This window comes from Cherax quadricarinatus, chromosome 36 (assembly GCF_038502225.1).
Source record: "Cherax quadricarinatus isolate ZL_2023a chromosome 36, ASM3850222v1, whole genome shotgun sequence".
In the NCBI taxonomy this organism is placed as follows: Eukaryota; Metazoa; Arthropoda; class Malacostraca; order Decapoda; family Parastacidae; genus Cherax; species Cherax quadricarinatus.
This window is the reverse complement of record NC_091327.1, coordinates 8,737,538-8,755,328: the sequence shown is the minus strand read 5'-3', so window position 1 is coordinate 8,755,328 and position 17,791 is coordinate 8,737,538. Positions and strand designations below refer to the sequence as shown.

The 17,791-nt window shown below is 42.2% G+C and overlaps 1 protein-coding gene across 1 annotated transcript in view; it reads right to left on the bottom strand.

Moving 5' to 3' along the window:
* Nucleotides 1-7,269: 7,269 nt before the first annotated feature.
* LOC128691436 (uncharacterized) overlaps nucleotides 7,270-17,791 on the bottom strand; it is an 82,500-nt gene continuing 71,978 nt past the window's right edge. The window contains exons 4-5 of the mRNA XM_053780308.2: nucleotides 15,741-15,932; nucleotides 7,270-8,165 (exon numbers count right to left, since the gene is read on the bottom strand). Coding sequence (XP_053636283.2) covers nucleotides 8,135-8,165; nucleotides 15,741-15,932 — 223 coding nt within the window. The 3' untranslated portion in view covers nucleotides 7,270-8,134. The remainder of the gene's footprint in view (nucleotides 8,166-15,740; nucleotides 15,933-17,791) is intronic.

Sequence of the window (17,791 nt, the reverse complement as noted above, 5' to 3'; positions counted from 1 at the left end):
GATGAGCGGGGTCCCACAGGGGTTGGTCCTAGGACCAGTGCTATTTTTGGTATATGTGAACGACATGATGGAAGGGTTAGACTCAGAAGTGTCCATGTTTGCAGATGATGTGAAGTTAATGAGGAGAATTAAATCAGATGAGGACCAGGCAGGACTTCAAAGAGACCTGGACAGACTGGACACCTGGTCCAGCAAATGGCTTCTCGAATTTAATCCTGCCAAATGCAAAGTCATGAAGATAGGGAAAGGGCACAGAAGACCACAGACAGAGTATAGGCTAGGTGGCCAAAGACTGCAAACCTCACTCAAGGAGAAAGATCTTGGGGTGAGTATAACACCGAGCATGTCTCTGGAAGCACACATCAACCAGATAACTGCTGCAGCATATGGGCGCATGGCAAACCTGAGAACAGCATTCCGATACCTTAGTAAGGAATCGTTCAAGACACTGTACACCATGTATGCCCATACTGGAGTATGCAGCACCTGTTTGGAACCCGCACTTGATAAAGCACGTCAAGAAACTAGAGAAAGTACAAAGGTTTGCGACAAGGTTAGTTCCAGAGCTAAGGGGAATGTCCTATGAAGAAAGATTAAGGGAAATCGGCCTGACGACACTGGAGGACAGAAGAGTCAGGGGAGACATGATAACGACATATAAAATACTGCGCAGAATAGACAAGGTGGACAAAGACAGGATGTTCCAGGGAGGGGACACAGAAACAAGAGGCCACAATTGGAAGTTGAAGACACAAATGAGTCAGAGAGATATTAGGAAGTATTTCTTCAGTCATAGAGTTATCAGGCAGTGGAATAGCCTAGAAAATGACGTAGTGGAGGCAGGAACCATACACAGTTTTAAGACGAGGTTTGATAAAGCTCATTGAGCGAGGAGAGGGCCCAGTAGCAACCGGTGAAGAGGCGGGGCCAGGAGCTAAGACTCGACCCCTGCAACCACAAATAGGTGAGTACAAATAGGTGAGTACACACACACACACACACAATGCTATACTGCATACAAGGGCCCTATCAGACCCAAATGGGGTCAAGGCAAAGATGAGAAGCACACTAGGAACAAATTATAGGTCTTAAGACAACAAAGAGGCTATGACATATGCAGACTCTAACAGTCACCTGCAGGGGCCAGAAACAGCTGAGCAGGAAAGGCAGTCCACTGAGCATAGGGGCCTCAGCCAGGGAAGGGTTTGAAGGAAGAAACACTCCAATGGAAGGAACTAAAACACCTCAGAGGATGCAATGGGAGACACAGTGGGAGGAGGAAAGGGCGAGATCATTTTTGTCTACGGGCTCCAGGAAGTTGAAGGAGAAACTTAAGATGAAAGGAAACAGGAGAGAAAGTGATTGAAGGTATCATGAAAGCAATAAGTGAGGGCGACATGACCCAGATGGCAAATTTTCAGAGAATTGGGTGGTTTGCAAGGGGACAGAAACAGCATTTCATAGTAATTTTCAAGGCATAATCAACTTGAACCATGATTCTGCAGGAGAAAGCATGACTGAGAGACAAACAATAGTACCAGAGTGTGTACTTCGATCGAGACAGAACACAAGAGGAAAGGTTGATACTGAAAGAGAGAGTACAAAAATGAAAGAAGGAACGAGAGGAAATGACAAAGATGAGCACAAGAACCCAGATGCAGGTGGAAGGGCAAACACACCCTCCAGAAACACCCGCAGAAGGACTCCAACTGCGACAACCCCAAGGCAACTGAGCAATCTAAACCGACACTCACACACTGATCCCTCTGTCCCCACTCCCAACACCACAAACCCCACCCATACAGCAACCCCTATGGGAACTCTGCCCCCACCCCCATCGCAACCCCACCATAGGCCTCTGCCAGGGCTCCCGATCCCCCAACCCCAATCTTCTCCCAGGATCACAGTATTGGAAAAGAAGTTGAAGGTTTGGTGCATGAACACGTATGGAATAATGAATAAATATGAGGAGTGGCATGATAGAATCAATGAGAAGTCCCCAGACATCATAGCAGTCACAGAAACGAAACTCACTGAGACAATAACAGATACAGTCTTCCCACCAGGATATGAGATCCTGAGGAAAGATAGAAGGAGCAGAGGGGGAGAATGGGTTGCACTGCTTATAAAAGACCGATGGAGATTTGAGGAAATGGAAGGCATGGATGAAATTGGAGGAAGGGACTACATAGTAGGTACACTTCAGTCTGGGGCACATAAGGTAGTCATTGCAGTGATGTATAATCCACCACAGAACTGTAGGAGGCCAAAAGAGGAATATGAAGAGAGCAACAGAGCAATGGTAGGCACACTGGCCGAGGTGGCAAGAAGGGCTCACTCGAGCAGAACAAAGTTACTGGTTATGGGTGATTTCAACCACAGGGAGATCGACTGGGAAAACCTGGAGCCACACTGGGGTCCCGAAACATGGAGATCCAAGATGATGGATGTGGTACTGGAAAACCTTATGCATCAACATGTTAAGGACACTACCAGAGAGAGAGGGGAGGATAAACCAGCAAGACTGGACTTTGTGTTCACCCTGAGCAGTTCAGACATTGAGGACATCACATATGAGAGATCCCTTGGAGCTAGTGATCACATGGTTTTGAATACATAGTAGAATTACAAGTAGAGGGTAACAGGAGTTGAATGGGGAAAGCCAAACTATAAAAAGAGGGACTACACAGGTATGAGGAACTTCCTGCAGGAGGTTCAGTGGGACAGAGAATTGAAAGGAAAGTCAGTAAATGAAATGATGGAATATGTAACAACAAAATGCAAGGAGGCAGAGGAAAGGTTTGTTCCCAAGGGCAATAGAAATAATGTGAAGACCAAAGCGAGTCTTTGGTTTACCCGAAGGTGTAGGGAGGCAAAAACTAAGTGCAAAAGAGAATGGAAAAGATACAGGGGGCAAAGGACCCAGGAAAATAGAGGGACTAGTCGAAGAGCCAGAAACGAGTGTGCACAGATAAGGAGGGAAGCCAAGTGACAGTACGAAAACGGCATAGCATCGAAAGCAAATTGACCCAAAACTGCTTTATAGCCACATTAGGAGGAAGACAACAGTCAAAGACCAGGTGATCAGGCTGAGGAAAGAAGGTGGGGAACTCACCAGAAGTGATCAAGAGGTATGTGAGGAGCTCAAGAGATTGAAGGAAATATTTACAATGGAGACAGGAAGGCCTCTGGGTGGACAGAACAGAGGGGGACACCATCAAGGAATGCACCAACAAGTGTTAGATGACATACAAACAACTGAGGAGTAGGTGAAGAATATGCTAAGGGACCTTGATACCTCAAAGGCAATGGGACCAGACAACATCTCCCCGTGGGTCCTAAGAGAGGGAGCAGAAATGCTGTGTGTGCCACTAACCACAATCTTCAACACATCCCTTGAAACTGGTCAACTTCCTGAGGTATGGAATATGGCAAATGTATCACCCATATTTAAAAAAGGAGACAGAAAAGAGGCACTAAACTATAGACCAGTGTCTCTGACAAGCATAGTATGCAAAGTAATGGAGAAGATTATCAGAAGAGTGGTGGAGCACCTGGAACGGAACAAGAGTATAAACGCCAACCAGCACAGTTTTATGGAAGGTAAATCCTGTGTCACAAACCTACTGAAGTTTTATGATAAAGTAAAAGAATTAAGACACGAGAGAGAGGGGTGGGTTGAGTGCATCTTCTTGGACTGTAAGAAGGCCTTCGATACAGTTCCTCACAGGAGATTGGTGCAGAAGCTAGAGGATCAGACGCATATAACAGGAAGGGTGCTGCAATGGATCAGAGAATACCTGACAGGGAGGAAACAACGAGTCGTGATACGTTATGAGGTATCACAGTGGGCACCTGTGACGAGCGGGGTCCCACAGGGGTCGGTTCTAGGACCAGTGCTATTTCTGGTATATGTGAATGACATGATGGGAGGGTTAGATTCAGAAGTGTCCCTGTTTGCAGATGATGTGAAGTTAATGAGGAAAATTAAATCAGAAGAGGATCAGGTAGGACTTCAAAGAGACCTGGACAGACTGGATACCTGGCTTCTCTAATTTAACCCCGTCAAATGCAAAGTCATGAAGATTGGGGAATGGCAAAGAAGACCGCAGACGGAGTATAGGCTAGGTGGCCAAAGACTGCAAACCTCGCTCAAGGAGAAAGATCTTGGGTTGAGTATAACACCGAGAACGTATCCAGAAGCACACATCAACCAGATAACTGCTGCAGCATATGGGCACCTGGCAAACCTGAGAATAGCGTTCCGACACCTTAGTAAGGAATCGTTCAAGACACTGTATACCGTGTATGTCAGGCCCATATTGGAGTATGCAGCACCTGTTTAGAACCCACACTTGATCAAGCACGTCAAGAAATTAGAGAAAGTGCAAAGGTTTCCGACAAGGTTAGGTTCAGAGCTAAGGGGACTGTCCTACAGAGAAAGGTTGAGGGAAATCGGCCTGACGGCACTGGAGGACAGGAGGTTAGGGGAGACATGATAACAACATACAAAATACTGCGTGGAATAGACAAGGTGGACAGAGACAGGATGTTCCAGAGAGGAAACACAGAAACAAGGGGTCACAATTGGAAATTGAAAACTCAGACGAGTCACAGGAATGTTAGGAAGTATTTCTTCAGTCATAGAGTTGTCAGGAAGTGGAACAGCCTAGCACTGAGGTAGTGGAGGCAGGAACCATACATAGCTCTAAGTTGAGGCATGATAAAGCTTATTTAGCAGGGAGAGAGAGGACCTAGTAGCACTCAGTGAAGAGGCGGGGCCAGGAGCTGAGTCTCGACCCCTGCAACCACAATTAGGTGAGTACAGTAAAGTTACAAGTGGTGGGGGAAGCAGGAAGGTCAGGGCGAATGAAGCCAAAGTACAAGAAAGGGGACTATGCGGCAATGAGGAATTTCCTGAACGGGGTTCAGTGGGACAGAGAACTGGCAGGGAAGCCAGTAAACGAGATGATGGAATATGTAACAACAATATGTAAGGAAGCTGAGGAGAGGTTTGTACCCAAGGGTAACATGAATAATGAAAAAGCCAGGATGAGCCCATGGTTCACCCAGAGGTGCAGGGAGGCGAAAACCAAGTGTGCTAGGGAATGGAATAAGTATAGTAGGCAAAGGACCCAGGAGAATAAGGGAAGCAGTCGTAGAGCCAGAAATGAATATGCACAGGTAAGAAGGTAGGCCCAAAGACAATATGAAAACGACATAGCAGCGAAAGCCAAATCTTACCCAAAGCTGTTTTACAGCCACATCAGGAGGAAAACAACAGTCAAGGATCAGGTAATCAGGCTAAGGAAGGAAGGAGGAGAGACAACAAGAAATGACCGTGAAGTATGTGAGGAACTCAACATGAAATTCAAGGAAGTGTTCACAGAGGAGGCAGAAGGGACTCCAGAAAGACGGAGAGGTGGAGTACACCACCAAGTGTTGGATACAGTACACACAACCGAGGAAGAAGTGAAGAGGCTTCTGAGTGAGCTAGATACCTCAAAGGCGATGGGATCGGATAACATCTCCCCATGGGTCCTGAGAGAGGGAGCAAAGGCGCTATGTGTACCCCTAACAACAATATTCAACACATCTATCGAAACAGGGAGATTATCTGGGGTATGGAAGACAGCAAATGTAGTCCCAATTTTTCAAAAAAGAGTTAGACATGAAGCACTAAACTACAGTCCAGTGTCATTGACATGTATAGCATGCAAAGTCATTGAGAAGATTATCAGGAGAAGAGTGGTGAACAACAAGAAAGGAATGATCTCATCAACAGCAGCCAACATGGTTTCAGGGATAGGAGATCCTGTGTCAAAAACCTACTGGAGTTCTATGACAGGGTGACAGCAGTAAGACAAGAGGGAGAGAGGGGTGGGTAGATTGCATTTTCTTGGACTGTAAGAAGGCGTTTGACACAGTTCCACAAAGAGATTAGTGCAAAAACTGGAGGACCAATTAGGGATAACAGGGAAGGCACTACAATGGATCATGGAATACTTGTCAGGAAGACAGCAGCGAATCATGGTAAGTGGCGAGGTGTCAGAGTGGGCACCTGTGACGAGTAGGGTCCCACAAGGGTCAGTCCTAGAACCAGTGCTGTGTCTGGTATTTGTGAATGACATGACAGAAGGAATAGACTCTGTTTGCAGATGACGTGAAGTTGATGAGAAGAATTCATTTGGATGAAGACCAGGCAGAACTACAAAGGGATCTGGACAGGCTGCAGATCTGGTCCTGCAATTGGTTCCTGGAGTTCAACCCCGCCAAGTGCAAAGTCATGAAGATTGGGGAAGGGCAAAGAAGGCCGCAGACGGAGTACAGTCTAGGGGGTCAGAGACTACAAACCTCACTCAAGGAAAAAGATGTTGGGGTGAGTATATCACCAGGCACATCTCCTGAGGCACACATCAACCAAATAACTGCTGCAGCATATGGGAGCCTGGCAAACCTAAGAACAGCATTCAGACATCTTAATAAGGAATCGTTCAGGACCCTGTACACCGTGTACGTTAGGCCCATATTGGAGTATGCGGCACCACTTTGGAACCCACACCTAGCCAAGCACGTAAAGAAACTAGAGAAAGTGCAAAGGTTTGCAACAAGACTAGTCCCAGAGTTAAGAGGTATGTCCTATGAGGAGAGGTTAAGGGAAATCAACCTGACGACACTGGAGGACAGGAGAGATAGGGGGGACATGATAACGACATACAAAATACTGAGAGGAATTGACAAGGTGGACAAAGACAGGATGTTCCAGAGATTGGACACAGTAACAAGGGGACACAGTTGGAAGTTGAAGACACAGATGAATCACAGGGATGTTAGGAAGTATTTCTTCAGCCACAGAGTAGTCAGTAAGTGGAATAGTTTGGGAAGCGATGTAGTGGAGGCAGGATCCATACATAGCTCTAAGCAGAGGTATGATAAAGCTCACGGCTCAGGGAGAGTGACCTAGTAGCGATCAGTGAAGAGGCGGGGCCAGGAGCTTGGACTCGACCCCCAACTAGGTGAGTACAACTAGGTGAGTACACACACACACACACACACACACACACACACACACACACACACACACACACACACACACACACACACACAAATGAGTCAGAGAGATAGTAGGAAGTATTTCTTCAGTCATAGAGTTGTAAGGCAGTGGAATAGCCTAGAAAATGACGTAGTGGAGGCAGGAACCATACACATTTACACCTACACTGACGCAAATGACTAAACATAAAATTCCAAATATAGTCATTACCTAATAAATGTGAAGGTAGTCGTAAGTTTAGCAGACATACTTCTGTATAGGAACTTTAATATAAACTTTGTATCATGCCAACACAACCATTCTCATTACTAATTTTTCAAGTTCTTATATTCTTAAATGTTCTGAACTACCTCACTATTGTAAATCCATTTAATCATATGTAATATAGAGTAAGAATTACTATTTTTCTGCCCGAAATGCGTAGGCCTGTTAGGCCTGCTAGTGGCCTTCTTTGTAATTATTGTTTTATATGTAAACCACCCATTGTAATCTTTACAGAGAAATATACATTTGAATTTGAATTTTAATAGTTGTTCAAATGTGTTCATGCAGATTAAGTAAGTTTGTTTAGGTACAGGTATACGTAAGTACAATTATTATATATAGTAACATATGTAAATTATCATCCAGGATGACCCAAAAAAAGTAAGACAAAGTGATTTATTTCCCATTGTTCTCCCACTATTACCAGAGGTTCCTAGTAGATATGTTCATACTGATTTAAATATTAGTTTCTCAGGCAAAAACAGATAGTTAATGAACCCAGGAGCAAAAGTTGTGTACTTGATAACCTTGAGGTATACTGTGGCTCTGAATGTAACTTTCTGACCACTGACCTACACGTTACTCACAAACTGCAAGTATTGAGTTTTTAACTTCCAAAACCAGCTAAGCTGTTTTTGCTCATACTCCATCAATAAGTCATACCCCAAGTCGGATTTAATATGATCAGATATCCTTCATGGGGGTTCATTTATCTCCACTTTCAATTAAGGTTCTATGTGAATGTTTATTGTACAGAATGACTGGGGCAGCAGCGAAGTAGCTGTTGTGTGCAGCAATTTTAAGTTCTCCTTCTTGCTAGTACACCCAGATGTTCTCCTTGTCCATCCTAAGGAGGAAAAAATATATTAATTTTTATATTATACACATTGGTATAAAATTAATATGTAAGCATGTAAAGTGTCAGGAGTTGTAAATGACCAGCACCATGAAAATCTGTGTAATCTGCAGAAAGGGTAACAGATGAAGTCATGCCTGGACTGTATGCAATCTCTGTGGTAAATGGTCCCATGGGTCATGCAAAAACTTTAAACCAGCGACCACTTTTGATATAAAATCAGAGAAATGATTTGGGTCTGCCCAAACGAGAAACACCTGTGGGAGAAAATTATATCTATATTAAAAGACAAAAACACCAATAAAATATCCTTCTTGAAAGATATGTCAGCCTGGTATAACAGCTAGGAAAATAAAATGGGTGGCAGGTCTTGGAGGACAGTGCCCCAGAAGGTGCTAGTGATGTTCTGGAAGACAGAGCACCAAATGGAGATAATGGCCCTAGTGATGAAACAGGTAAAGACAATGTTATACAATTTACAAAGGTACAAAGTAGAGATACTGCTGGAGATCGAACAAAAGGGGATGATGCCTCAGGGAATAGTGTTGACAGATAAGATTTTGTTCGGATTTTTAATCGCGGAGGGTTAGCCACCCAGTATAACCCAAGAAAGTCATTGCATCATCGAGGACTGTCTTATTTCCATTGGGGTTCTGAATCTTGTCCCCAGGATGCAACCCACACCAATCGACTAACACCCAGGTACCTATTTGATGCTAGGTGAACAGGACAACAGGTGTAAGGAAACGTGTTGAAATGTTTCTACCCTGCCAGGAATCGAACCCGTGTGTTAAGCATTACCAGTAAAAGCTGGTGGAATCACTAATGTCTATACAGAAAACGTTCTCTCCGACCCTTGGAGTTAATGCAAAATGAAGCTCTCAGAATTATTCTTGGTTGTCCCAAATCAACAAAGGTTCTTAATATGCGGAAGGAACTTGGTATTTCTAGTATCAGTGATAGGATTGTTGAGATTAACACTGTACTCGGTATTAGAATGTTAAGAAATGAACCAGACTCTGTCACAGTGAACCTTACTAAGTGTCTAGAAGTAAATACACACAGATCTAAATGGATTGTGAAAAAGTGCAATTGCATTAAGTTTTATAACCTGCATGAACTGTATCACTGTACACAACAAGAGCATTTCACCCCTCCATGGAAGATGTGTTCATTTAATATAACATACCTGCAAGTCCCTCCCAAGAAGCTTATTGCTAGTAATCCCTTCCTTAAATCACTTGTTAAAGCAACTGCTCAAGAAGAAATTTCTCGCCTAGCTGGTAGTAATAAGTTATCACAAGTTATATACACTGATGGATCTAAACAGGAGTCTTCTGGCAGGGCTGCATCTGCTCTTGTTGCCACCTCCCTAGTTAAGAACGATAATAAATTTGTTGAGTTAGGCATAAGAATTAACAACTGGGCGTCTACATTGCAAACTGAATTGTTTGCAATCCTAATGGCGCTAAAGCTAACCTATGACACTGAGCTTGACTCTATCATCATTACTGATTCTATGTCATCATTGAAGGCTCTTGAATCATATAATGACTCTAACAACATGCTCATTGGAGAAGCCAGGTATAGATACTGAAAAATCAGGGACAAAGGAATTAATGTACAATTGCTATGGATCCCATCACACATTGGATTACTCCTTCATGATAAAGTTGATATGTTAACCAAGAAGAGTACCCAGAAGGAGAATGTAGAATATAACTTTGGTATAACTGTGTCAAGCATTAGGAATAATATTAGGAGAGAAGTAAATAATGAAAATGATTGTTATAGGAATGCAGTTAGAAGCCTGAGTAGATCTATAACCCACTATGATAACATGAACGTAGATAAGTATGTTTATGGAGCAACGTGCAATGTGAACAGACTGACTGATGTTGTAGTGGTCAGGCTTAGGCTTGGTTACAAGTACTTCTGGCAGTTTGGGAGACACACAGATGATGATCAAACTAAATGTAAATTATGTGATCAGGCATATGGTCACTCTCTTGAACACTATGTGCTTAATTGTCCACTTATTGAGGAATACAGAGACAGACAGTATAATAACCTATGTGACATGTCAAGATATCTTATTAATGAAAATAAGATACCAGATATACTAAGCAAATTTCCTAAATTTGCTTGTAACAGATAAGTGAACTATAGATATGTAGATATAAATCCATATGTATTCCTGTTAGCCATTTGGGGCCTAGTTCCTAGGCCTTTTGTGTATCCATATGCTCTCGCGCTACCGTCCACAGGATGGATATGGGGTGCACAATAAACTAGCCACTTCGGTGGCAAAATCTAATCCTGGAATTGCTGGGAAGTTGTATCTGGAAGCTTGTATATTACCACAATAACAAGGTTTTGGTTTTTGATATTTACCGCCAAAACTTCAACTACATCATTTGAGGTGTTTAGTAGTTCTGTGCAAATGAGCGACTCTGTGACATACAGGCCAACCCCCCTCCCCCTTGTCTGTTTAGTCTTTCTCATCGGAATAGGTTATAACCTGGGATCCATATTTCGTTGTCATAATGATCCTTTATGTGGGTCTCTGTGAATGCTGCAAACATTGCATTTGACTCCATGAGCAGTCTCTTGATGTAAGGAATTTTGTTTTTTGACGGCTTTAGACCCTGTATGTTTGCAAAGACAAATGTCGTATTGGTGGAATTTAGGGGGGGTTTATTTGCTGACTCTAATATATGTTGTTCTGGGGTAGAGGCCAATGTCCATGCCTCTGCTCCAGAAGTGTTTTCAGGTGGTGTAAGATAATTGTCATTTCTTGCCAGTCTTTTTTCCCTTCTGGCCCTAAAAATCCTCTGTCCCTGGAGAGGTTGTGGCTCCTCTCTTTTGTTTCCCATAGTGTGGCTGGTCTGTGTCTTCTAGTCCCCTTTAGATGATGTGCCTGGCAGTATGCATTGTAGCATTTTCTTTCATGGATTGATGAGTGACACATTTCTGGGTGAAATAAGTTGCAAGAAGGGAAGTTGCACTCTCCTGTTGTCATGTGGGTGCGGCATTTTTTGGGATGGTCAAAGGTCCCGCCTGTTTTACCAGATATACCGTGCCTGCAGATACCCAAGGCATAGTATTTACAAAGATTGGACTTCTGTTTGCTAGGATTTATTGTAGCTGCGTTCGCTGCTGGTGCATTTATTTTTCCTGTTTACTCAATACCTTTTAACCCTGTACGGACATCAGTGCTTCCACCAGGTTTTGCTGGTAGTGTGTCGACACTATTCCATGAGGTCTCATCCCATTTTGATCCATCTCCAGCAGTACCTCTATTTTGAAACTCTGTGGACTGAATAAGGTTGTCTTCAGTGTCCTCCAGGACAACACTAGTACCCTCACGAGCTCTATTTTCTAAGACATCACTAGGACCCTCTGGAGCACTTTCCTCTAGGACAACACTAGCACCCTCAGCACTGTCCTCCAGGACAGCACTAGCACCCTCAGCACTTTCCTCCAGGACAACACTAGCACCCTCAGCACTGTCCTCCAGGACAGACTAGCCACTTCAGGAGCACTGTCCAAGACAGCTCCATCCCTACCAACGATTTTTTTTTCTCAGTTGTCATACCATGCTGACATATCTTTCAAGAAGGATGTTTTATTGTTCTTGTCTTTTAATATAGATGTTATTTCCTCATACAGGTGTATCTTGTTTGGGCAGACCCAAAAACATCTCTCCGAGTTTATGTCAAGTGTGGCCACTGGTTTAAAATCCCTGCATATACCATGGGACCATTGACCAAACAGATGGCAAGCAATCCAGGCATGTTTTCGTCCCTTACTCTTTCTGCAGACTACACAGATCTTCATGGTAGTGTTCATCTTACAATATTTGACAACTCTCCTAGCTAGCTAGTCTATAATTCCCCGATGTATTTAATTTTTTGTAACAGTTCTTCCGATTTGGCTTTATTTCCAACGAAACCGTTTGAATCCACCCGAATCCGGCTTTGTTTCCACAAAAAGCATTTGAACCCGCCCGAATCCAGCAAAATCCATTTGAATCCGGTCGAATCCAGCGAATCTGGTAGAATCCAGCTAGTGGATCAATGTATATCTTTTTTCCTGATAAGCACCTTAACAGTAGATCTGTCTATCTGTATTGTAACTATTTGCTATAGTTTCTGTCTGAGTGTTTGATGGGGCACGTAGAGCCCCATCAGTTAGTGAGACCAGTCAGAGGATATATTGTTATCAACGAATCCGTTTGAATCCTGTTGTTGGATGATTCCGGGCAGATCCGGATTAGCTCACTGGGTGATATTGGACTAGCTCATAAAAAGACTACTGGAAAAAAAAAATTAAATGTTAATGTGTGTTCAGTTTGATGCAGAAAGTATAACTTGCGTGTTTGGACGCCAATGGCTTCAATATATGGAGATTACTGGAGGAATAATGATTTCTTTGCATATATTGTGACCGCTGTTAACTACAGGTTTACCACACACTGTATACGTCACTCCATCACAATAAGTACTAACAACTACACACTGTATACGTCACTCCATCACAATAAGTACTAACAACTACACACTGTATACGTCACTCCATCACAATAAGTACTAACAACTACACACTGTATACGTCACTCCATCACAATAAGTACTAACAACTATACACTGTTTATCATATTTCTACAAAACTGTACACTTTTCATATTTCCTCGAGATTTTGCACCTCTTCGTATTTCAACAGGAATGTTTTATTCCATGGAATCACTAATTTTAAGTCAGGTAGACTAGTAGATCTACGTGGGAGGGTTCTGACGACTGTTTACAACATGAACCTGCCTCTTTGGGCCTAACACTTCAGTTTTAAATTTCATCTTATCATTTATTATCCATATACCACTGTGGTACACACTACAACACTATGTATAACACTATTATCAGCGAAACTGTCTTTCCTCTGACAAAAAGGTTCTAATATTATTGTCACTGGCACACTAGGCTTAACGTTCCCCTCTGAGAGTATGGTTATGCTGCCTTATTGTACACTAGATATTTTCTGCAAGATTATTTCCAAACACTAGAGGGATATATCTTATAAGTCCGCTGGTACAGTTTAAAGTTCTAGTACGCAAGAGAGACTGTGAAAAAAACATGAAAGAACACGGCAGCACGGCACGGCACAGCACGGCATAGCATGGCGTGGCACGGCACGGCACGGCACGGCACGGCACGGCACGGCACGGCACGGCACGGCACGGCACGGCACGGCAGGGCACGGCACGGCACGGCACGGCACGGCACGGCACGGCACGGCACAGCACGGCATGGCATGGCATGGCATGGCACGGCACAGCACGGCATGGCATGGCACGGCACGGCACGGCACGGCACAGCATGGCACGGCACGGCACGGCGTGCTTCCTAGGTGGTATATTGGTAATACTCTCTTCTCTGGTGGGATATTGGTAATACAGTGGACCTGCAACCAATGGAATTAATCCGTTCCAAAGGGCTTGCCATTGGTCGAAATTGCCGTTGGTCGAGTTAATTTTGCCCATAAGAAATAATGAAAATAGAATTAATCCGTTCCTGACACCCCAAAGACTGATTTTTTTTTTTTTACATGAAATATACATTTCCTTATATGGAAAGGAATGGGACATGCAAAATAAACAATAATTAAATGCCACTTACCTTTATTGTGGAGTTAAGACACTTGTGCAACATCTGGTTATCTTTATTGTAGACGTTTCACCATCCAGTGGCTTTATCAATACAGATTCTTGGACATAATAAGAAAACAGAAGAACTATATACAAAAGACGAGGTGGTGTTTAGGTTGAGGGACTGATTACCCCTTTTTGTATATAGTTCTTCTGTTTTCTTATTAATCAGAATATTAAATAGCATGGGACTAAGAACTCCTCCCTGCGGTGTACCTAAAGACATTTCTTTAGAATCACTTCTGAAGCCTTGGTAAAGGACAGAGGATACTCTATTTGACAGGTATCCTATTATCCAGCAGAGTAAGCTACCACCAATATTCATTTTGGCTAGTTCATGTAGTATAACGGTTCTGTTCGCAATATCAAATGCAGATTTTAGATCAAGAAAAGTGGTAAAACTAGTAGAGGTGTGTGCAGTGAGAAAGGTGGAAATACAGTTCTGCACACTTTTACCTTTCATGAACCCATAGAGGTAGGGGGAAAGTTGATGTCTGATTCTGTAGTACAGTCTGTTAAGCATCATTCTTTCAAAAGTTTTACAAAGACAACTAGTTAAGGAGATCGGCCTAAATGTATCAGGCTGTTGGGGCAAATGTAAATTATGTGATCAGGCATATGGTCATTCTCTTGAACACTATGTGCTTAATTGTCCACTTATTGAGGAATACAGAGACAGACAGTATAATAACCTATGTGACATGTCAAGATATCTTATTAATGAAAATAAGATACCAGATATACTAAGCAAATTTCCTAAATTTGCTTGTAACAGATAAGTGAACTATAGATATGTAGATATAAATCCATATGTATTCCTGTTAACCCTTTGGAGCCTAGTTCCTAGGCCTTTTGTGTATCCATATGCTCTCGCGCTACCGTCCACAGGATGGATATGGGGTGCACAATAAACTAGCCACTTCGGTGGCAAAATCTAAATCTAATTTGACCAGCCGGGCTGTGGCTCGTACATTGGTTTGCGTGCAGCCAGCAGCAACAGCCTGGTTGATCAGGCTCTGATCCACCAGGAGGCCTGGTCACAGATCGGGCCGCGGGGGCGTTGACCCCCGGAACTCTCTCCAGGTAAACTCCAGGTAAGTGGTAATAAAAAGTTCCTTTTTAATAACATCAATAATTTATATGTAGTAATCACATTGTATTCCCAGCACAACATTAATATTCTAGAGTAACTGGTTTTAATATTATAATTATTAATTTAATGTCAGGTCTAGTTTTTTGTGAGAGTGGTGAAGAAGTGTGCAGTTGAAGGAACTGCAGTTCAGAGACCTACTGTGAGTAAGTCTCACTTATCTCACCCAAATTACTTGCAGGTAATAATTCAGGTGATGTCCTGTAAACCTCTTGCAGGTGATTTGCTCACATAATAATAATGATAATAATAATGATAATAATACTAATTTAAAAAACTAACCTTATTTCAAAATGGCCCCATAGCATACCAGGGCCAGTTTAGCGATTGCTCTCCATTTAGATCTATTAACAATATAAATGTCTACAAGAGTGCTGATATTTTATGCATTTATCACAAAGTATATGACTGTTATGTTGTTATCAGTCATATTGTCCCACTACAAGAAATATAAGTAGCATACATATGTATATAGTGAACGTGTGAAGAGTGTAAGATTTTCATACCAACTTACATGACCAGAAATCAAGGTATCAGGTGTTTAACACAGTCTTCTTATTTATAGCTCATATAACAAAGAGGAATTACTGTACTATGATGGAACGTTGCTGGTTACTAAACTTGTATTACTGGAAGGGAAAGAAGACAGGAAGGTAAATATGATGGTGGAAGAAAGAAAGGATGGGTAGGAAAATAACGGTGCGACCCTCACCTCCAAAAAACACATCCCATAAGGTCGTCAGTGAAGTCCCTGAGCTGTGCCTCCTCCACCTGTGGGATGTTAGTGGAGGAGACATAGAAGCCACCCCACACTGTCACTCCTGTAGCGGTCAGCTGCTGCATCAACTGCTGACAGCTCTCCACGCTGAGATCACAGCTAGCCAGCCTCATGCAGCTGAATCCTCTGAAGTACAGACATAACCTTAGCTCACTTCATCATCATGTACTTTTTAATTCAGGGAGAAATGTAAATGAAAATTTTCAATAATGGAGAAACTCAAACACACATAACAAAGAACAATAAAAGTATATGTATTTCAGAGGCTGCGTGATCCGAGAGATTCTCCGTACTTCATAACGTCAGTCCCTGTACTGCATGATAGTGTGTTTTATCCCTGAGTGGCTAATCCCTGAGCGGCTAATCCTTGAGCGGCTAATCCGACGACCCAACATAACGTTAGGAGCCAGAGTGTAGGTGGTGTTAAGAGTGGTTTTGGTTACTCTGTCTCCTAACATCATGTTGGGTCGTCGAGTTAAAATATCCCCAGGTGATAACATGAGGGTGAACATAGGTGAGTAGAGGAAGGATGTTTTAGGGATGAAGTTAGTTTAATACGTTTATCATGCACCCCATACCCATCCTGTGGACGGTAGTCAAAAGATTACAGAGGTACATAATGGGTCCAGGGACTGGACTCCAAAGTTTTGATAGCTGTGCAAGTTACAGAGGTAATGAACTCACAGTTTACAAAGGTAATGAACTCACAATTTACGAAGGTAATGAACTCCAGTGAGAAATGTAATATGTAGCATAGATGTGAAATGAAAAATGTGGTATGAATATTCAGTTTGAGAAACGAAATGTGTAAAATTAGTTTTATATTTTGATGATGATAACTTAAATTTTGGTGGGTAAGTTGTGTTATTTTTTTATGTTATCATATGTCTTAAGTGATCATGAAGAGATTTAGTGTTTGTGATGGAGATGGAGTAGTGTTTTAGATTATGGTATAAGTGTACATGATTTAGTGGTCTTTGTAAAATTTGTTTTTATATGTCTTAAGTGTTTATGTTTAACTTTTTTGTGTGTGAATTTATTATGTGTTTTCATATGTCTTAAATGATTGTGTGTCGGTTTTTTTTTTGTGAACAAGTGAATGTTTTGTGTTTTTGGCTGATAGTGTACTTGTCAAGTTTTTGGCTGATAGTGTACTTGTCAAGTTTTTGGCTGATAGTGTACTTGTCAAGTTTATGGCTGATAGTGTACTTGTCAAGTTTTTGGCTGATAGTGTACTTGTCAAGTTTTGGGCTAATAGTGTACTTGTCAAGTTTATGGCTGATAGTGTACTTGTCAAGTTTATGGCTGATAGTGTACTTGTCAAGTTTTTGGCTGATAGTGTACTTGTCAAGTTTTTGGCTGATAGTGTACTTGTCAAGTTTATGGCTGATAGTGTACTTGTCAAGTTTTTGGCTGATAGTGTACTTGTCAAGTTTATGGCTGATAGTGTACTTGTCAAGTTTATGGCTGATAGTGTACTTGTCAAGTTTTTGGCTGATAGTGTACTTGTCAAGTTTTTAGCTAATAGTGTACTTGTCAAGTTTTTGGCTGATAGTGTACTTGTCAAGTTTATGGCTGATAGTGTACTTGTCAAGTTTATGGCTGATAGTGTACTTGTCAAGTTTATGGCTGATAGTGTACTTGTCAAGTTTTTGGCTGATAGTGTACTTGTCAAGTTTTTGGCTGATAGTGTACTTGTCAAGTTTATGGCTGATAGTGTACTTGTCAAGTTTATGGCTGATAGTGTACTTGTCAAGTTTATGTGTACTGTCATAGTGTACTTGTCAAGTTTTTGGCTGATAGTGTACTTGTCAAGTTTTTGGCTGATAGTGTACTTGTCAAGTTTTTGGCTGATAGTGTACTTGTCAAGTTTTTGGCTGATAGTGTACTTGTCAAGTTTATGGCTGATAGTGTACTTGTCAAGTTTTTGGCTGATAGTGTACTTGTCAAGTTTTTGGCTGATAGTGTACTTGTCAAGTTTTTGG